Below are 22045 nucleotides of genomic sequence, written 5' to 3' on the forward strand. Positions count from 1 at the left end.
TGTGGAGCTCACCCATTGATTTCATTGGGGCTGCCGCCGGCCCCCATCTAAAGCAATGGGCGATATCGCAAGAAAATAGGACATGCTGCGATTTATATAGAGCAAGAAGTCTTAAAGGGGTTGTCTCACGGCAGCAAGTGGGGGTATACACTTCTGTATGGCCATATTAATGCACTTTGTAATATACATCGTGCATTAAATATGAGCCATACAGAAGTTATTCACTTACCTGCTCCGTTGCTAGCGTCCTCGTCTCCATGGTTCCGTCTAATTTCGCTGGCGGCTTGCTTTTTTAGACGCGCTTGCGCAGTCCGGTCTTCTGCTCTGAGCACGAGCCGCTTCAGTGTGCTCCCCGCTACAGCTCTTCTGCGCATGCGCAGACGAGCTGTCACTGCTCGGGAGTGCGCTGGAGCGGCCATTCTGCTACCATCCTCTGTTAGAGGAAGGTGCAGAAAGTTGAGCCGCCCAGCCGAGAAGCCCAGCCCAGCAGCCGCCCAGCAGTGCCTAGAAGCCGCCCAGGTAAGTGATGAGTGACGGACTGCCGCGGGGGCCCCGGGGCCTGCCGCGGGGGCCCCGGGGCCTAGCGCCGGTTACCTGCTGCCTGGCGGTGGGTGACTGTGGCCCAAGAGCGTGTGCCGTGGTCGGCGGCCGCGGTGGGTCCGGTCGGCGGCTGCGGGGCGTCTGGTTGTCAGGGAGACACAGCTGGTAGCGTCTCGGGAGCGCGCACGTCGGGCTACAGCAAGCGACGGGAAAAGAGCCGGCGGCCATCTTGGGGAAACTTTTTATAAGTTGCTGAAACGCTGGAACTGTAAGTAGAAACCGGCTAGAAAAGTCATTTACAGGGGGGCTTAGTAATGTATGCTTAATAAGGGGGAGTGGCCAAAAAAACAATTCACTGCTTCCTCGAGACAACCCCTTTAAGATTTGTCTTTTTAATTTCCACAGAGATGTGGAAAATAATAAAAAGCGAACTAGAGATGAGCGAACCTACTCGGCCACGCCCCTTTTTCGCCCGAGCGCCGCGATTTTCGAGTACTTATGTACTCGGGTGAAAAGATTCAGGGAGCGCTGTGGGTGAGTGGGGGGTTGCAACGGGGAGTGGGGGGGGGGGGGGGGAGAGGGGGGGAGAGAGAGAGGGCTCCCTGCTGCTACCCCCCGCTCCGCCAAGCCGCCCCCCAGCACCCCCGGAGTCTTTTCACCCGAGTACAGAAGTACTCGAAAATCGCAGTGCTCGATTAATTACTCAAAACGAGTAGGTTCGCTCATCTCTAATGCTAACCATTTAAAAAAAAAAAAAAAAAAGTTAAAATAGGTCATTTTCTGATAATTTTCCCTTTTTAATCTATATTTGTGCAGAAATCCAGTAATAATATTGGTGGTATGAAGTGTAAGCTGCTGCTGTTTTTGTACTTTTCTATTTTATACTATATGCCTTTTTAATCATTCTTATTCTGTTTTATCTATTATGTAAAGTTCTGGATGATGCTGGAAAGAACATCACAGTCTGTGTGCCCAGCTTCACTAATGGTATAAGCTCGGATGAGCGGTGGGTGTCCTTGTTGGGTGCTGGCATTCTGCTAGGGTGCATATTGTACTCTTGGTAAGTGAATGTAATGCTTTTACCTAACATCTGGTATAATGATGGCATTGTCGGAAAACCCATCAACACATTCGGAAACCCAAAGATCTCTGAGCTGCTCAAACTAGAAGAGGCACGGTGCTCCGAACTCTTAGTGGGCGAGGACATTGTCTACCATGCCAACCCATTGCATCTTTCTATACAGACCCAAGAGAACTCATAAGGGGCTAGTCAACGATTTTCTGTTATGCCGCGGTCAACCCCTATTATCTGAATGCCTCACACAGTTTTCATTCCACACTCCATTATTAGAGTACATTCTAACAGTTGAGGTTTGTTGCAGACTACAAATCCATTCCCTTCATCTGAATAGTATAGTTTTGGCAACAAGCACACGCATCACAGCAATTCGATATAAATGGGATAGTTGCAGACATTTCTGCAACAAATCTGCAGTGTGAGACTAGACCTGTACTGCTAACGGGGTTCGTTCATGGCCAATGCTGTGTAAAAAGACATGCAACTGTGTTCTTGGTCTAAAACCTGTGTTTTCTTGATGCAGTCTCAGCTCTACTACACGATCAAGCTGTGATGCTTTAATGGGAAGATACGGACCACCAGAAGAAGAAGTAAGTTCCCGAGCATCAAATGGTTGCCTTCATTCTTTCATAGTTTTACCTGCAGTTCTGCTCTTGTCCTGTTTTTCGGCTGTACAAGATGGCCAACAATCTTCAGACTACCTAATCCCCCCCCCCCCCATAGTGCATTGGTAGTGGTAGACTACTAATGCACTATACCTACTGCCTGAGTTGTTCATGTGATCAGCGCTGGTCAGAGCAGTGCCCGGTGTCCATTAGGTAGTTAGCGGGGCGACAGAAGAATAACCCCAGATAATAATATACTCCTTCTCTTCTTCCGGGACAGAATTTTGTCCTGAAGCTGGAAGGTTGCTTTAAGTCATTCAAACATAATATAATATATTCTGCATTGTTAGCATCTATGCCCTCTTTGACTCCTAAAATGGCTGCTCTGTCATGTTTCCCCATTTTGAGTTTGGGCTACTTATTGTACAGTTAGTTCCACTATTTGCTGCCTGAACAGCTGCCCTACAACTAGATAAGTGGTTTACAAAAACAGACATACATTGGCTCTGTGGCCATGTAACCACAGTCGGTTACAACAATGTGTCATATGGTTCTATCAAGCGTCTCACACTGCACTATGGATGTGGTCTTCCTGAACTTGTGACCATCTTTAACCTTGAGATATAGAATATCTGCTGTATAAGATACATTAGTGTATTTACTAACATGGTGCGAAGTCCAAGATGCCAAAAGTCTACAATGGTTATTTAACAGTGTTTTTCAGGAAAAAAAGGTTGTTTTTTTTAATGCAGTTTTTTTTTTTTTGCCGAAGCCAGGAGGAGATTCAGAGATATGGGAAATATAAGGGAAGGACTTGTACTTCTACTTCCTGCTGGATCTACTTCTGACTTTGCCTCAAACCACTGACTCAAACTGCAGTGGTGTGTTAAAAAAATAACGATCTGCGTAAAACTGCCCTATTTGCCCATTCAGACAGTCTGTGCTGCTCATCTGTTTACGGGCAGTACACAGACCCATGATACCCTGTTCAAACAGCTGATTTTTTTCACCCGGACTTATGCATTATTGCATGGTCTATTCTTACATGTGGCGTTCACAGATGAGAGTAGAGCATGCAGTAAATGGGGCTCTGTGAAAATTCGCGCACAGGTGGGCGCCGGCCTTGTGTGATCCAGGGATTTTTGCAGACAAAGTTCTCGAACAACCCCCAACCGTGTGACTTCTGCCTTAGGCCACTCTCACATTGCGGTATGTTGATCAGGATTTGTAAGTCAGAACCAGGAGTGGAACCTACAGAGAGAAAGTATAATGGAAAGATTTGAATCTCTAGAACTTTTATCCATGCCTGAAAGCGCTGCAGAATAAGTTGGCGCTATACAAATAAAGATTAGGATTATTATAATCGCTCGCGTTTAGGACTGCAGATTTGACTTCCGCGCCTCATGTCTGTTTCTTCGCGGCTTGTCTGCAGCAGACTGTTGGCAGCCTGTGAACAATTTTTGCAAATCTCCTCCACTTTGTTTCTTAGTCTCAGTTTTAAAAATGCAATGGAATTTCCTTGAGGGTCCACACAGAAATCCTGCGGTAATTCTGCCCCATGTGATCCCAGCCTTAGGCCACTTCCATTGGTCCATGAAGCGGGCATGTTTTTGTGTTGGTATTACGGCCGCAACACCCAGACCTCCCACTGTTGCACGGAGCCAAACCTCAATCTCCATAGGTGACTCGCGTGTGGCTAGAATGGCAGGAGGTGAAAGCATGCCTAGCGTAATGCGAACACGAAAATGTGCCTGTTTTATGGACACATGGAAGCGGCATTTGATATACAAGTCTAAGTAAATTTCCCCACTGGGCGGAGGGGAATTTACTTAGACTGCCATTCTTATTTGCTGGTGTAAGTAAAGCACGCCCCGGAGTGAAGTGCGCCAAGTTCAAGCCTTTTAATATGTTTAGCGCTAGTTTAGCCAGACTACAAATTCTATACCAGCTGCTCTTGCGCAAATTATAACAAATATGATTGATTGCGACACGTCATCCCCTCTTTTTGCTAAGCCTTTTCTACTTTTAGAAAAGTGTCAAGCAATATGAAAAAGGCCACAAAGCTTGCAATTTTTAGTACAAGCCGTGTGTGCAAAAATGGTAACTTTTTAAGTAGAGCGTTTTGGTACAACTAGTTTCATAAATTCCCCCTATACTTTACATCTGGGAGTGTGGAAATCTAGTAAATGTCTTATTGCTTTTTAATGATGTGAACATTCCAGGAATACCGAGCAAGTCCTTGACGGCCGTTTCACCCTGTAATATTTTGATAAGCTCTTGCCTTTTATGAGGTCTGTTTGTGTCCTTGAAGCAAGTCGTCTCCTGCTGAATGTTTCCTTTCTCTTATCTCTTGAAACTTGGAAGACCAAAACATGAGCGGTAGTCTTCCTGTTTTCGCAGCTGTTCTTCAGGCTTCTGTCTCCATCTTTAATAGGTTTTGGTTGCATTGTGTTTTACAGTATAGAGTTTTTGTTGGTTTTTTTGTTTTTCTAGAGCTCTATGACACACATTTACCAAATCTGTTGTTGAGTACATTCATGCAGAGGCGTAATTTAGAGCTTCTGGGCCCTAATGCAAAATCTGTAACAGGACCCCCAACTATAATGCTTTATTCATAGTACTGGACTCCCTATATGGAGAAGAGGCCTTATGAGCCCCCTAAGGCTCCTGGGCCCGGATGCAACCGCATCCCCTATAGTTATGCCCCCGCTCATTCCAGGATTCTGTGCAGCAAACATCCTTTTAAGTTGCTGTGTAAAAGAGCCTTTAAACCCCAAATTCTTAAGAGGAAAGAGGCGCACAAGTCACATGCAGATTCATTGCATCTGCTTGCCTTGGTGTGAATCCAGGCCAGAATACATTTCCTCCTCTATTCTGCGAACATGATTTGTCTTTGTCCTGAGCGTCTGCCAAACGCACACAGACCCGTTTCCTGTGCAGCCCTTCTATTTACAGTTTCGATACGAACGCCAGAGAAACCCTCGCACGGCTCATGCATGACGCTGTGTTTGCTTTGGTGGAAGGACATATTTACTATGCCAGAGTCTGTAAACTCGCATACACTGCATCTAGCTCCCTAGTAATACAACAGTTCATTCACTCTATGAAACATTCTAGCATGTGAAGCCCGTTAACAAGATGATGTCAGACTGCTGAGCTGTACACTGGGCGGACACAGCTGCATATGGCAGCATGCAGTGTATCTGTGGTTTTGTAGTACGGCGCCTCCTTGCACTTGGCTTTTCTGTTCGCATAAATTCCTATGCCAAAAGAAAAACAAAAATATGGAAACGCTCTACGAAATGCATGGGATTGTAATCATTAGCACTGAACTGCCCTTTTAACCCCTGTTTGGCTGAGAGCTTTCCTGCCAAATTTGTGTTTACTTCACCTCTTGCCCTGCTCTGGGTGGTTTCGGTGGCTAGCTGGTTACAGCATCTGAGTGGCTCAACCCCCTGACCAATAGAACCTTGTTGCTCAGGCACATGTTCACTTCTGTGTCATATTACCTCCACTTAAGTTACATTGGATTATAAATCTTATTATAGTAAGACATGTAGAATCCGATTTTAAGGCATGCATTTCGTATGGGGTCTCCATGTTTTTTCCCACTCCCTATAAGTATTTATGGCTTTTACAATTATTGGAAAGGACACTCCGATGTAGAAGGACATGATGTGATGTAACTTGTACAACACACCATCTAATATTTCGCATTTGTTTGTTTATAGGTGGCACGTTGTTGCTTTTGCTGTGGAAACGGTCCTGACGGTAAACATCTTTATTGTGTGTTTATATTAAGGACATATATATTATTAAAGGGGTATGCGGACTTCTATTATTGCTGACCTATTCATAGGATAGCTTAACAATAGTTGATTGGTAGGGGTTCCACAGTCTTGATCCCTACCAACCAGCTGATTCTCAGCCCACTATCAGTGCATCAGAGTTGGATGTCCTCATCTGTGGTCAGAGCTACAAGTGTAATGGGGGGGCATTGCTCCCAATGGCAGTGAAACTCCTATTATTGCTGATTCTCCATCCTACTATTAAAGCTCATCCTCCAACTCACTGTCAGTGCATCAGGGCCGGACGTCATCCATGGTCAGGGCCAGGGGGCTTCACTCCCACTGAAATCAATGGGAGGGATGCCTCCTATTACACTTCCTACTCCTCATTGAGCCTAAAGTGTCATATGATGCACTGATCCCATTGACTTCAGTAAGGGTGAAGCTGCCCATTACACTTCTGGCCCTGACCACCGATGACCACATCTGGCCCTGTTACACTAGCAACTGGTTGAAGGATCAGTTGATCAGCAGGGATCCTGAGTGTGTGGATCTCCGCCAATCAACTATTGGTGACCTATCGTATGAGGATAAGTAATCAATGGTAAAAGCCCAGAAAAAACCCTTTTAATTGTCATCCCTTTAGTGGTTTGCCCCGTTCCTCAGAAGCTTTTGAAAATCTCATCGTTGTGCCATTAATGGATCTAAGCATTATATTTTAACATTGACAAAGGGGCAAGAACCCTGAAACAGCTGCCTATAGAATGGTTTATCCTTCTTTTGGAGAAGTGTCTGGTTTAGCTGGTATCCATTTTGGATAAGAGTTTTTTTGGTTTTTTTTCTCCCCATTGAGCATTGCTTTAAGTAAGTCTTGATAGACTGCTGGATCTCTTCAACGAGAACCAGTATGCCCCTAAGGAATTTCTGTGTTAGCAGTTTATAGTAAAATTAAATTTGGTTATATATTGTGGTTTGTTTTTTTTCTTTTTGCATAATTATACTAGTGTCAAACTGTATAGATATTAACCGTTACGGAATCTTATGAGTCTACCATTTTTACGTGACCAAATTTCATATAGTTTTTGTCCCATAACCACCATGGACATTTTGTGGACCTACTTCAGAGAAATAGGACTGAAGAACATATTTAAATGTTAATTCTACTCTATTTTTTTGACTGTTTGTGAAAAAGGAAACGTGTATTGTGGTCTAATAAAAAAAAAAAATATCTGACTGACTTATTTTTTTTAAATTTTTTTTGCTCTTAACAGACCAAGAGCAAAGAGTTGAAGCAAAAGGCGGACAGATGGTGGCTTACGATGAGGAGATAAAGACATTATACAGCTATGCCGGCTTCCACTTTATCTTCTTCCTCGGTACTATGTACATGATGATGACCATCACCAACTGGTTCCAGTAAGTAGGAGGGCCATATTTATTTTTTCATTCTTCTATTCTCATGATGTTTTGTAACTAACCCTGGCCAAACCTTTTGTTACAAGCTTTATGGTCAGTCCAGGGATGTTTGCTGCCTCCATATCACACTATACTTGTCTTTGGTGCCGTTTTGACCTGAATGAAAACCACTGATTAGGGTAGCTGAGCCAAGTCTTGACCTACTTTTTAATGTTTCTCTTTATAATTTTTCATCTTTTTCAACAGTTACAACCATGCTGATATAGAGAAGTTATTTATTGGAAGCTGGTCTCCATTCTGGATTAAGATGGCATCCTGCTGGGTGTGTGTGGCATGCTACCTCTGGACTTTACTGGCTCCTGTGTGCCGCTCACGTGGAGGATACGTAGTATAACTATATCATCTAAGTTAATGACTTCCTGTCTGTTACTCGTACTTTAATCCAGATGTGGTGAAGCATCTATTTTATTTTTTATGTAGTGTGATGTTTTGTTTTTATTTTCTTTTTGGGGGGGGGGGGGTGTTTGGGGGTGTTTTTTGTTTTTTAATTTCAATTTTTTCCTACAGCATATTGTGCAGGACACACAAGTTTCGTGTCATGAATAAATGAATTTTTAGATGAGTGATCTGTTAGCGCATGGATGAACATGTAGACCTACCTTTCTTGTGAGATTCACTTAAGTTACAATGTGCTCGTCTTTTTTTTTTCCTTCAGAACAGTATTTCAGAGTCTTACATTTGATGCTGTTAATACATTTTTTAGTACTTCATGTTTTCTTTGTAAGTAGGCTGAATATAGATATACGGCGTCACTAGAAACTAACATTCAATGGTAAGGAAACCATTGAAATGTCTTTAGGCTACATATTGTAAAGTAGGGTTGTTGTTTGCTTTTTGGCTTCTCTACTAGACAGTTTGTTGCACTATTTTATTTATTCCGTTTCCAATGTCTTCCTCAGAACATGTCCTCTTGCCTTGACCTTTTTTTATCTCTTAAAATGTGCAACTAACTTTTTTTGTAATTTTTTTTTTTTTGTATCCTCTGAAATCTTTTCTTAGAATTAATTACTGTACGTTTTCATTGATGGTAGATCTAATTATAAGGAGTAAGATGAGTGGGTCAATAGAATTAGAGAGGGAAAATCCACCTTCGTCAGACATATGTCCACCCAGTGTTAGACCCCCGGTGATGGCGTACCCTATAAATAATAGGTTCTTGCTAGGTCACAACAAATGTGGAATATCCTAATGTTGTAATCTGTGCTATAGGTAAGACGTGGGCAGGGTACTGCCATTTTTCTTAAACCAGTGTTTGCCGTAAGTTCTATTTTGTTGTACCGTTCTTCATTTTTTTTTTTGTTCGATCTCACATGTAGCCATATCATGGTGTTCTCTATAGTTTTTGGATTGGTGATTGTTGTTGTGTGTTAGTTCTTCCAAGCCTATGTTTTTATATTTCTCTCCAAGGGCTTTTCTCAAGCCTTATTGCTTAGATCAGAATTTACCCCCCACCACCATACTCTTTTTTTTTTTTTTAATTTTTTTAATTTTTTTTATTTTAGAGTCAGCTGGGTGATTATTGCAAAACTTGTCCACCCTGCGAACTTAGTCAAGAGAAATAATTCTTGCAACAGTTGATGTTGCTGTGTGATATTCAACCGTTTAAGTCAGGTTGAAGGTTCAAAAATTTTTATTTTTTTATTTTTTTTAGGTTTGGTAGGCTTTTTCAACTTCTAGAAACTTGATTGGGGTTCCTTCAACAGTGTGCAGATCTTGTGGGGTTCTGCTAACCCAAAACTACAAAACGGGTTGTGCTATGATCCATCTTGTCCATTATATGGACAGGTCACATAATGACATTTTTTATGTAGGGGACCTCATATCACGAGGCCATAAGGGCTAGAAATGTGAGCCTTAGGTTCTGGCCAATTATGCACGTGTAATCCACTTCCCCCCAAAAAAGTATGACAAATGCAGGCTGTTACCTCCCTGTATGTTTCTGTTGGGCAAATATATGCAAAACACTGTCTTTTTGGCTTACAGTTGACATGTATACCACAAAAAAAGTAAATACCTCAATTATATGGCTAAAACATGGCGAGAACAGAGGAAATTCGGACTCTGTAGTCCTACATTGTCCCCATTTCTCCAAGTTCTTAGGCTAGGTTTGCATCTATATCAGTCGTGTCCAGTAATGTTTCATACCCGAGCCAGACACAACTCATGACATTCTGGCATCCATGTCTGAACAGTAAAACGCTGCATGCAGAGCTTTCGTTTTGGCGCGGGGAATTGTGTTGCGTTGCAAATGATGCTAAGACTGCTTTCAAAGGGAAGCATGAGATCCCTTCCGGCATCCGTGTCCCTTCAGTGTTTTTGTCCTACCTGAGGAAATCGTGACAAGATTGCCGAATAAGTGGTGTGGGGTCTAACTGTTCTATCACATAAGTGGCCAGTCACAAAAAAGAGGATTTTAGTTCGCTTTTAGGGTGTGCTCACATGTGGCAGATTTTGGTCCGAATCCACAATAAGATCTGCGGTGTAAATTGCACTGTGGTGTTTGCGAATTTTGACGCAGGAAATGTAACCCTTTTAACTGAGGGACTGAAGTCTGCTATGGATCCATTTCAAAATCGACATCAATGGTGTGGAATTTGCGGGTTTTTGAGGCAGATTTTCTGCTGCGGAAAATTCACAACAATTTTTTTAAGGTAGTTTCTCAAACTTTTTTTTGTTTCTTGAAAATCTGCAACTTTTGGATTGTACTTCCTGCTGGATCCACATCTTGTGTTGGTTTTGGAGAAAAAAACATTTAAAAAAAGGCCACAAAGGCTTTTTAGGAACAAAAATGATCTATTTAACGTACCGGCGTATGTTGTAACTCTCTGTGTAATAATACTTGTGATAGATCGGATTATCTGGTCAACTATTTTTTCTGGATATGCAAGTGGTGAATTTGGCACAAACAAAAATTTAGGTTTTGACCAATTCACTATTTTCTAGAGCCAAGTTAACAAGTGGCGTGACTGCTGTCTGTTGAATATCCCCTCCCTTCAGTAAGGGCTATGAGTTTGTATATACTACATGTCGTAATGGGTTCTGCCCAAAGTTAGTATCTACTTATTATGTAACCATGTTATCATTATGGTGTCAAGAGTTAGGGAAAAATTAGAATGGACCCAGGCAAGGTGAAAATTGTCCCCGAACCACCAGGACCAATCAAAACTGACTATTTAACTTTTTACGCAGTAGAAGCAAATGTCTGATGGGCTGCTTTGGTTTATGGGGTATATGCACTGTTTACATGTGCAGAAACCAGGGCTTATTACGGGGCCATCCTCCGGGCAAACCTTTATCATATAAATAGAAGACAATGATGTGTTCTGTAGACTGGACATGCATTCCACCGTGTATTGTTCTGTGATCTGTGGTAACAATGCTTCCATATGAATAGGCAGTAGAGATGAGCGAACGTGTTCGGCTCCGCCCCTTTTCGCCCGGACACCGAACTTCGCGAGGAATTCCGTGTTCGGGCGAAAAAAGTTCGGGGGTCGCCGTGGCAGCGCGGGGGGTTGCGGCGGGGAGTGGGGGGGAGAGGGAGAGAGAGAGGGCTCCCCCCTGTTCCCCGCTGCTGCCGCCCGCGCCGCCGCGCCTCTCCCCGCCCCCCGGCGCCCCCCGAATACTTGCGCGCGAACACGGAAGTCCTCGGAAAAGCCGGTGTTCGGGTGCGTAAGTGTTCGTTAAGAACACGTTCGCTCATCTCTAATAGGCAGTGATGACTATCTCCATATATATTACCATTTTATGTTCTATTTTTATCTGCTATATTTCCACTATTCCGAATATAGCAGCTTTATAAAAGGTTATATAGTATATTCTATAGTAATATAAACAATATAAAGGCTATGCATAAGCACATGTACATAACTACCAAAAACTTTTACTTTTTGTGACTTGTCTTTGTTGAAGCTGTGAATTTTCCAGAGCTATGAAAAAGCAGCTTATTTTTTTTGTCTTTCGTCCTAATTATTGTAATTATACTGACTTAAAGCAGCTCTGTCTAGGAGATACTGAGCTCGGGCATGTATAATTTTCTATGGTTTGAGTATTTTCATGTAAAAAGTTGCTCACCCCTTAATGCTCCATAACTTGGTTATGTCATGGAGGTTCGGTGATTGTATGGATCCCGCTTCATACAATGCAGGTGTGGACTGTCTTTTACAGCTGTCACCCACCCGCAACAGCCATGATCAGCACTCACACTGATTGTGGCTATTAAGCCTTTAAATACCACAGCCAATTCTGACTAGTGGCATTTAAATTCCCCGATCGGACTTTAGGGGTCCCAACTAGCTCCGCCAAGATGAGATTTGCAGGTTGCTGTGGCAGCTGGGGGCTTTCTGAAGGCTCCCAGGTCTGCCATTGCAGATTGCCTACGAAGCCATACCTGTGGCAAGACTTGATAGACTGCCATTTGGATTGTGATATAATGTAGGACTGTGGTATTATAGTATACTGTATGAGTGATCAAACAATTGCAAGTTCAAGTCCTCTATGGGGACTAGAAAAGAAATAATTTTAAAAAACGAATAATTATTAAAAAAGTAAAAGTGTTCAAAATATATATTTTCCCATATTTATATTCCACATTATCAAAGTAATGCATTATTTATCCTGCATCAAAAAGTCATCTGTACTCCAAAATGCCAACAATAGAATAGAATCTACAGCACGTACTGCAAAAAACAAGCCCTCACGCAAGAGTCCTACTTTCCCCGCCCACACAGTGATTGACAGTTGTCCCTAGATGCAGTCTTCAATTATTATGTGTGGGTGGAAGAAGACTTTCTCTACCCTGACACCATTTAAACAACTCTTTATATGCAAATGCTTAAATCCTAGAAGACTATATATCCATAAGCCCAGCATCACCCCTGTATTCTACGCTGCCCCTAGATAAGGCATATAGGAGGCCTCATAACAGCTTTTGTGGTTTTTTTTGTTTTTTTTTTCTTTTTTCTCCTCATGAAGATTTTGACTTTTAGAAGTGTAGATTGTTGGTCTCCAGGAGTAGTTGGAACCACCACTAATGCTGTGACTGAAAATCTCCTTACACCAGGACTGTTCATTGGGGCTACGCCTCACCCCACATACACTATGTTGTGTTATCAAATGTCTAAATATCCTATTGAGGAAACCTAGTGAAAGTCCGGAGCTGCTTTAGCACTCGCTGATGTGTTGTGTGGAAGAACGTATAGCTGTTGGGCTATAGACATGTGCATGGATCATTTCCCTACGTTGTGGTCCAGACGTACTGGAAGCTGTCACATTAAGTACGGCAGGCCTGGGTAGCGTGGCCAATTCATTATGCCGTTAATATGTTCTAATTACTGACTGATTCTGTGCAAACCATCTCTTATTCATTTTGATATGAGCCGTGTCTGACAAATGTTCTTCTGTCTTCTCTCTAATGAAGACACCGTAGGAGCCTGAGATTAGTTTCAATCAAATTGGGCTGAGATTGTCCTTGTGTTCTGCATGCGATTGTCAGTAGTGCTGTCGCACTGTGTATTCGGGAAGGCACACAACTCGTCGTTAGATGATATATCTAGTAAGCCAAGGCTAATTGTATTTTATATCCACTGCAATAATTCTGCTTACCTTTAGATCTAGCATCTGAGGGCTTGTTGATCTCCAGCTATGTTCACTACATTATTGTATTCAGTAGGCCCATGCACGCTCGCATTATAGATTTAGCATTTTATATACAATTCTTCAGTGCCCACTGTGTTCTGTTGTATATCCTACAAGTCTAGGCAAAAAAAAAAAAAACTGATTGCTCGGAGTTGTGGCAAAATGAAATCTTGCCTCACCAAATCCCCTATAGAACCCATTCCGATGGAACCCAGTTACCCCACTGCTTCCCTACTTCCATCTGTAGCAGTGATGATGTTTCAACAACAAGGCATCTGATTGCTGCAGCTAATCACCAGCCTATATGGTCCTGTGATTGGCTGCAGCTATCACATGTCTGTTGGGTTGGTGCCTTCATCGATCACATAGAGAGGAGCGGGGATCAAGCATCATTGGAAGTGCAGCAACAGGGGATCGGTTTTACCACTACTTTGAGCTGCTTTCAATTTCCTTTTTTGCCTGGGCTGTTAGACGGCACGATTTGGTTTAAACGAGCTGTAGGGGCCATGACCAGATCATTCACTCTCGTGCAGCCTGTTTAGACAAGCTGAGTCATCGTTGACTCGTCCAACGAGAATCGTTCATTGTTCAGTGTTTCACCTTCTCTATGGGAAGCATTGACTGAGAAGTGTCTTAAACAGAATGACAAATGAACGAGCCAACAATGATTTGTACGCCTGCAAACGATTATTCGTTGTCATTGAGTCGTTGGCACTAGTTTAGACTGAATGATTTGATTGTTTGCCTGACAGTTGTACCGTTTTAAAGGTTTCTTTTTAGATTGTGCTTATTGGCTTACTTCATGCTTGGTAGAACTGCTAACCATTCTGATGGCATCACTCGTTCTTGTCTTTCTAAATTTTGTCGAAAGGGGAGTAAGTGGATGAAAGAATAAAAATACTGACTTTTTCAGAACTTTTTTTTTTTTTACATTAGGGGATCGTGATAAATCCATAGGTTTCACTAAACATAGAGTGCAACAACTATTGTCCCTGCATGTGACCCTAACTGCCATTTTCATGTTGTTTTTGTGTTTTGTAAAGTCTAAGCGTTAAGTATTTTTTTGCCTAAAATGAAATCTGTTACTTCTTTTCCTGTAGCTCTATTGTTACATTTTCCTTTTGACTTGGCTGCCAGTCTATCATGTAATATTTCAGTATTGTTTATGCCTTTTTAATATTGTTGGGGTTTTCCAGTGTCATCTGGTTTTTGTTACTCATCAGAGCTTTCATTTTAATATAAATGGAAAAAATGTGTGTTTTGCACTAATTACTGGGGAATTCTGCAGACATTCTTACTTGGGCCGTGAGTCGTACATTTTTCTTTATTACTTGGGATGCACTAAATTCAGTTATTTAAAAATAATTGGCAATAATTATATCTAATCTAATTAAGGCGGTTATATGAAATTAGAGAAAAAGTGATTCTCTTCCCCTCCCCTCTGTAACAGTGCCACTCTTGTGCATTACCTCAATGGGAGAAGAGCTTCAATGCCAGACACAGCTTATGGAGACCAGTCATGCTGTATTTAATAAAAAACTTCTAATCTCATGCAACCCCTCGAATATTTTTAGCATCCTGCAATTCATATATTTTTATGACCCATCATGCACTGTGTTGCATCACCATATTGAAACTTTTTCTAAATGAGGCTGTCAGATTTGTTACCCCTCCTCTTGTAGTAGTAATAATTAGAGACACAGTAATGTTATTTTGCAGTTCTGAGGTTCAGGTTACCAGAGCTTGCATGTCCTTCCAGCGCTCACATGGGACCCTCCGGCCTATGCATTCCAAAAACATGCTTACATCTCCTGTGAAACTGTCCCTATGTGTGTAGCTTGATAAGGGAGAGTAGATTGTGAACTTGTTGGGCCTAAGGACAGTATAGTAAAATTAAAGGGGTTGTACTAAGTTAACTGGTTGTCCACTCTCTGCAGGATAGGGAGTAATTTGCTCATTGGTGGGGGTCTCTCCACCGAGACCTTTGCCAATGTGAAGAATTGGGGTCCGATGTCCATCCTCTGTCACTGCAGGGTTGCTTCTCCTGATGCAGTGACGTCAGAATGAAGGAACGCTGACCGACCATGTGAGTTCGGCACCATGTTAATTTCAATGGGGTTGACTGATATACCTGAGCGCTTGCCACTCTACTATCTCCACAATCCCATTGACAGTGAAAGGAGCATCAGCACGCTTGCACAACCAGCAGTAAGCCAACAGTGAGAAGGATGGAGGACACTCAGGCACCTACTGTCAGTACCCCAATACACAGGGGAATGTAGTCGAAGGCGTTGGTTTGGACCCCTATATAGTGACCGGTGCTTGATCAATTATTGATGGCCCTTCCTGACGATAGGCCATCAATAGCATTTGCATGGAAAACCCATTTTTAACTTGGACCCATCCTGTTGTCATATAGTCTTAAAATTCTATGCTCGTGTAGTCTTAAATGATCTAAATGTGACAATTTTAAGAAGTTCACCCTAAATTTCTTAAGAAGAAATCTGATTAATAATGCATTACATTGATTGGCTTTTTACCTTACTTCTGCTAGTAACCTAGACCCAATCCAGCTTTGAGCTGAACATTTTGTCCTATCTGACAGCCTTGTTACTATGGATACAGCAGTCTTAGATAGGTAGCATCTCCCTAGCAACCAGGGTTTCTCAGATTCCCTGGTTTTCATCTCAAAACTCCTTAATTGAAAGCAAAGAAAGGCCAAGCGTACTTGGCGGGGCATACACAGGCCTTTCTCTATCTTTTACTGCTTTAACAATGTTTTATAAGAATACTTTTTTGGGTGGAAAGTCTTTAAAGAGGTTTAAACTAATCTTAAGTGTTCAGTAACTTTAAGCTCATAATTTATATCATATTTGGATAGTAAGAGTAGTTTTGGAAGATGGGAGGTGAGGAACGTGGTTTGGTTGGAGCCTAAACATTATGTAGCCACCTCCATGCTATCAAACGTAATGGGGTTTTTTCACTATTGATAGCGTATCCTCAGGATTGGTCAACAATAGCAAATTGGCAATCACCCACTGCTCAGGATCCCTGCCAATTAGCTGATCACTCGGCCCGCTGTCAGTGCAGTGGGCTCTGACGTCCGCTTTGGTGGTCAGGTCCAGAAGTGTAACAGGTAACTTCACTCCCATTGAAATCAATGGGAGCGAAGTGGTCTAGACTTCCGGCTCGGACCACAGATATAGATGTCCCGCCTCACTGGACAGAGCCGGAAATGTAATAGACTGCTTTGCTCCTATTGATTTCAGTGGGATCAAAGCTGCATGTTCACTTCTGGCTCCAAACCCGACCACTACGACCGGCTCCACTGCACTGAGAGCAGGCCAGGTGATCAGCTGATTTGCAGGGATCCCAAGCAGCAGATCATTCAGTCGCTGTCTCGCTTCTAGACCCACCTCCACGTATCCTGTGGATAGACTATAAATGTTTAAGATGGGTATACCCCTTTAAGGGCAGCGCTACTTACATAAAAATTAATGGAAGCTGCTCTGATCTTTAAGCTGTGTATGGCCGTACATAAACTAATTCTCACTTCCAGACCCTATAGCAGGCCTCTGACAAAATGTTACCCCACTAGATATATGTGAGCACGAATCACTAATGAGCAGCATTTAGAGACCATCTTAAGGCTGCCTGCACAGAACGCTGCTTCAGGGTCTATGCTACTCGGAAGTTGTACTTCTACATGAGGCTCATTTATTTCTTTGACAACAACATTTCTATGCACGAATGTTAACCACAAGTTATTCTTTTCCGGTTATCATTAATTCTTAGATTCCCCTAAGAATACTTCAGCTTCTTTCGCAAGAAGTAGCAGAACATACTGTCGCTCTAACTTCAAGGGTACTTCCATCTGAGCTGTGTATACACAGAGGTGCAATCTACAATGCTATATACAGCATTAGGTGCAATTAAAAAAATAAAGTCACTGCTTTCCTATAAAGTTATGGGAGGGAATGAAACCCTCTATAGGTGTTGGGCTATGTGCACATCTGTGTCTGTTGCAGATTCACTGATCTTTGAGGGGAAAATTAGCTATGCATGCAGTACTTTGTTTCCTTCAAAATGACAGACACCTTAGTGGACCCTGATGGATCCCATCATAAGTCAGTGAGTTGCAATGAGTGCCGCTGGTGTTCATGCAGATGTGAACAGAGACGCATCGTTATGCCTTACTGAACTTGGTGTAAGAGTAACTGCACTTTTAAATAAACTTTTAACATGTCAAAAGTTTTGATCAGTGGGGGTCCAGATGCGGAGATCCCGCTGATCATTGAAAAAAATGGTCTGCAGCGCTCACCCAAGTACTGTGCACCTTCGGCTGTAATCCTTTCTTATCGCCTCCTCTGATGCTTGGACTTCTCAGCACCCGGACACCCATTGATCAAAATTTTTGACATGTTTCTCGGACAAGTTAAGTTTATTAAAAGTGTTATTGCTCTTTTCACAGTCTTCACAGGAGAAAAATTGGGTAGTGCCACTAATTTACTACTACTATACCTGTTGTTGAACAACAGCCAATACCTATTCAGGGTCTGCTAGCCGAACACTGAGAGAGTGTTATTCAATGGAGAGTCCTAGTGGGGGAACCATTGGGCATTTGAATTTAATCTAGCCAAACTAGTAATTCCAAGGATTCACTTTTGATAATTGTTCGAAGTTACGCTATGTATGTCAAATCTATGACTGTGTTCAAACTTTCTTAGGCCCTATGTTCAGCGGCCGATGCTCACGCCAAATGTATCTGAAAGGCCCCATTCACCGGGCTGATGCTTTAAAGGAAGTCCTTTTTGGCATCTGTTGGGTTAGTAAACGTCATTGTACATTTTTTTTCCCCCTTCAACTGTATGGAGACCTCTCGCCGAAAAAAAAATTTCCTTGGGAAGCTATGGTCCACATGACTGTACAGCTCTGACGGAAGGCTCTGATATAATGTGAACACGGCATAACAACCTGAAGCTTAATTTTAGTGAACTAAAGACACTGAAGTGAACAGATGTATATGAAGCCATTTTACTAACACTTTACATAATTTTTCATATTTATATATTTGCCCCATTTTTGTATTTAAGAAAACCTAATTTATAGTTAAAATATTGCTTTTATACACCTTTCTTTTTTTGATCGGGGATTTTGATAATTTATTATATGACTAAAAACAATTGGGAAGTTAGAAGTTGTGCAGAACATCTCTGGTATTTGTGGGCCAATTCTCAGGCCTCTTGGAGGGTGAACTCTTACGTCTTCTGGACAGAATGCTTTCGGGAAGCTGAACATCTTTGTAACCAACTGACAGGAGGAGGATGTGATGTGCATTTAGATTTCATCTGAGATTGTTCTGGTTTCTCCACAAAATACGGTAGATCCTGGGAGTACCAGCTATGAGGTGTTATCATTTCTGTGAAATTATCAAATTCACGTTTCCTTTATAAAGTCTTTTTGTATCCTTTTTAAACACTATATTCTTAATAAAGTTTTGTTGTAAAAAGAAACATTTTGTATCCTTCTGTTTTTTTAAATAAAAATATAATGGCGCCTGCCTCCGAGAAATTTGAGGTAATAAAGTTTCCATTTGTGTGGTCGAACACCCAACGGTTTATTTCTAGGGCTTATGTACACAACAGCGTTAAGATTCTGTACTACTTTATCTATAGTCTTGGCCGATCTAAAATCCAACGCACACAGTTTAAAGCACAGATTCATACCAAAAAAAAAAGGCATACGCTATTTGCATTCTGGTTTGTGAAGGCATTCTCTTCTAGAAGAATAAACTTAGGGAAGGCTACAGTGCCTCATGGAGATACTGCAGTGCCTAGGGATCTGTAATATGGGTCCTATGGGCTTCTTCTCAAGCCATACAGGGTCCTTGTGCATGCAGCCCATAACGCTAATGACCGTTATTCAGTTGGCTAAAGATTACTGCCATGCTACAATCAACCTAAGCTTATGTGCACCGTACAAAGGAACACTAAAATTGCCACATAAACAAATGCAAATTCTAGCACCACTTTATCATATCCTTCCATGACCCATTTCTACTTTATAAATTGTAATCAAAACTGGAACCTTTTAAAAAAATCCATTTTATCTTCTCTCCTCTCCTGGCTTTTTAAAGCAATCCCTCACTCCTGGATGACTTTTCAGAATAAGCTGCTATTATTTACCGCCATTATGACTTGTATTTAGCACCAGTTTACCCCTCTACTGGATGCACCTCTAATTTTTCAGCTGTCCCTTTGCTGGTTGGTGGAGACTAACTGCTATGATGACTCCATACACTGCACATAGAGAAAACAGCAGATTCTCTTCCTTAAGTATGTGGCATGCACACACAAACATATCATCATGGAGAACACTAGAAAAGTACTAAGCAGTGTAGATGTGATTTCAGCAGCTGAAACACAGTAATGTGCTAGAACACAGCCACCTCTGTATGTCTTTCTGCCGCAGTTTCCTCTACCCCCACCCCACTCACCTCTCCATAGAGATCTATAGGTAGCATGAAGCAAACCTCCTCCCACACTTCATCTGCCAATTGCAGGTGCTGCTAGCCTAGTACTGCTGGTGGACCTAAGAGCATGTTACCATCAAGATATAGAGCAGAGATAGAAACCGCAGTGTGGTTTTGGCGCAGCCTAACCGTCATGCATATAGAATAAAGAGTAACTTTATTCAAACTTTAGCAGGTAATGTGTTTCGAGGATGAATCCTCTTCATAAAGACCACATTCACACAAGCGCTGTTTTCACACATTAGAAGCACGTTAATAGATTGCGTCTAAATAGAACCAGTGGTTTCCTATAGTAATGTTCACACCAAGGAATTTTAGATGCGCAAAAAGCTTGCACCAATCAAAGATAAGACATGGACTGCAAACTCGCATCTAAGGTCCGTGGTGCGAGAAAAGATAGGACCAGACCTAGCTTTGGTGCGTGCTTTCAATGGACGCCTATGGGAGCTGGATAACGCGCACGTCGGATCGTGTGAACAGGCTAATTAAAATAGCTAGAGTTCACCCGTGCACAATGGGGGAGGGGAGAAAAATGCTCACCTGGCTGCAGCGTTCCTATTGTTTACTTCCAGCAAACCGCAAGCCCATTGGTTGGATTCGAATTTCCAATGATCACTCGTCAATTTTTCCAAGTCGGGCGATAGATGTTATGGGAATAATTATCATATTCCACTGTCTGCTTCAAATTGGTTATAATGAGACGTTTCATGCATGAAAATATATTTGAGCTCGACTCATCTTTAGTCATTCTGAGTACACTTCTAATTTTATTCGTATCATAACAGTACATATATAATTGAACATGATGCACCAATACCATGCACGCCGCCCAACATCCTAACAACTCATGATTGGCCTAGTATGCAATGACGCTAAGGATTAACATGTTAACCCCTTAGTGACGGAGCTTTTTTGCTTTTTTCCATTTTTGTTTTTTCCTACTCCCTATTAAAAAATCGTAGCTCCTTTATTTATCCATCGACGTTGCTGTATGAGGGCTTGTTTTTTGCGGGACGAGTTGTATTTTTCAATGGCACTATTTATTGTACCATATAATTTACTGAAAAACTTTTAAAAAATTCTTAGCGGAGAGAAATGGAAAAAAAATGACATTCCACCATCTTTCGGTGCGTCCTGTTTCTACAGCACACAAATTGCAACAAAAACGACCTGATATTTTTATTCTATGGGTCAGTACGATTGCTACGATACCAAACTTGTATAGTATTTTATTTGCTGTAGTATTTTTATTTTTTTTTTAAGATATTTAATTTTTTTCAATTATTTTCTGCGGTCATTTTGTGCGCGCAATACCTTTTTTATTTTTTCGTCGATGTAGTTGAGCAAGGGCTCTTTTTTTGCGGGATGTCCTGAAGTTTCCGATAGTATCAATTTGGAATACATACGACTTTTTGATCACTTTTTATTGAGTTTTTTCTGGGAGACAGGGTAACTAAAAAAATGTATTTCTGGCGTTCTTTTATTTTTTTTTTTCAGACGACGTTCACCGTGCGGGAAAAATAATGCACTACTTTGATAGTTCGGACTTTTACGGACGCGGCGATACCGAATACATATTTTTATTTTATGATTTTGATTTTTTAATAATGGATATGGCAAAAGGGGGGTGATTTAAACTTTTATAACTTTTTTTTTTTAACAATTAAAAAAACTTTATTGATTATTTTTTTTACATTACTTTGAAGTCCCCCTGGGGGACTTTAACATGTGATGCTTTGATCGCTCCTGCAGTATGACGTAATGCTATAGCATTACGTCATACTGCTTTTTTACAGGCAGTCTTTCAAGCCACCCTGTGTGGATGGCTTGATAGGCAGTCTGCTAAGGCAGCCCTGGGGCCATTCATTAAGCCCCCGGCTGCCATGACACCTGCACGGCTCCCCCGATCTCACCGCAGGGGGGCCGTGCGGGACCCCCGAACAGCGTTCGGGGGATTTAAATGCCGCTGTCAGAATTGACAGCGGCATTTAAAGGGTTAATAGCCGCGAACGGCCGAGCGCAGCTATTGCCCGTGGGTGTCAGCTGTAATAAACAGCTGATGCCCGCGTTGTATGGAGGGAGATAGCGCCGCTACCTCCCTCCATACACGCCCTGCAACAGCAGGACGTAGTTTCCCGATGGGGCGGTCGTTAAGGGGTTAATGCCCCAGGTGTATGTCACTACCGAACACGTAATTCCTATATACCCAAGTAGCCTAGACTTAAAGGGGTTGTCCCGAGGCAGCAAGTGGGTCTATACACTTCTGCATGGCCATAATAATGCACTTTGTAATGTACATTGTGCATTAATTATGAACCATACAGAAGTTATAAAAAGTTTTATACTTACCTGCTCCGTTGCTGGCGTCCTCGTCTCCATGGTGCCGACTAAT

At 42.0% G+C, this 22045-nt stretch overlaps 1 protein-coding gene and 1 long non-coding RNA gene across 2 annotated transcripts in view; both read left to right on the forward strand.

Moving 5' to 3' along the window:
• SERINC5 (serine incorporator 5) overlaps positions 1–7926 on the forward strand; it is a 48782-nt gene extending 40856 nt beyond the window's left edge. Inside the window, exons 8-12 of the mRNA XM_066601880.1 lie at positions 1474–1600; positions 2142–2208; positions 5955–5994; positions 7283–7427; positions 7674–7926. Of these exons, the coding sequence (XP_066457977.1) occupies positions 1474–1600; positions 2142–2208; positions 5955–5994; positions 7283–7427; positions 7674–7821 (527 nt within the window). The 3' untranslated portion in view covers positions 7822–7926. The remainder of the gene's footprint in view (positions 1–1473; positions 1601–2141; positions 2209–5954; positions 5995–7282; positions 7428–7673) is intronic.
• Positions 7927–8071: 145 nt separating this feature from the next.
• LOC136627598 (uncharacterized) lies at positions 8072–18634 on the forward strand. Its single transcript, XR_010792806.1, has 2 exons — positions 8072–10881; positions 11197–18634. It is a non-coding gene; the product is annotated as an uncharacterized lncRNA (long non-coding RNA).
• The last annotated feature ends 3411 nt before the right edge of the window (positions 18635–22045 follow it).

Source organism: Eleutherodactylus coqui, chromosome 5 (genome assembly GCF_035609145.1).
Source record: "Eleutherodactylus coqui strain aEleCoq1 chromosome 5, aEleCoq1.hap1, whole genome shotgun sequence".
NCBI lineage: Eukaryota > Metazoa > Chordata > Amphibia > Anura > Eleutherodactylidae > Eleutherodactylus > Eleutherodactylus coqui.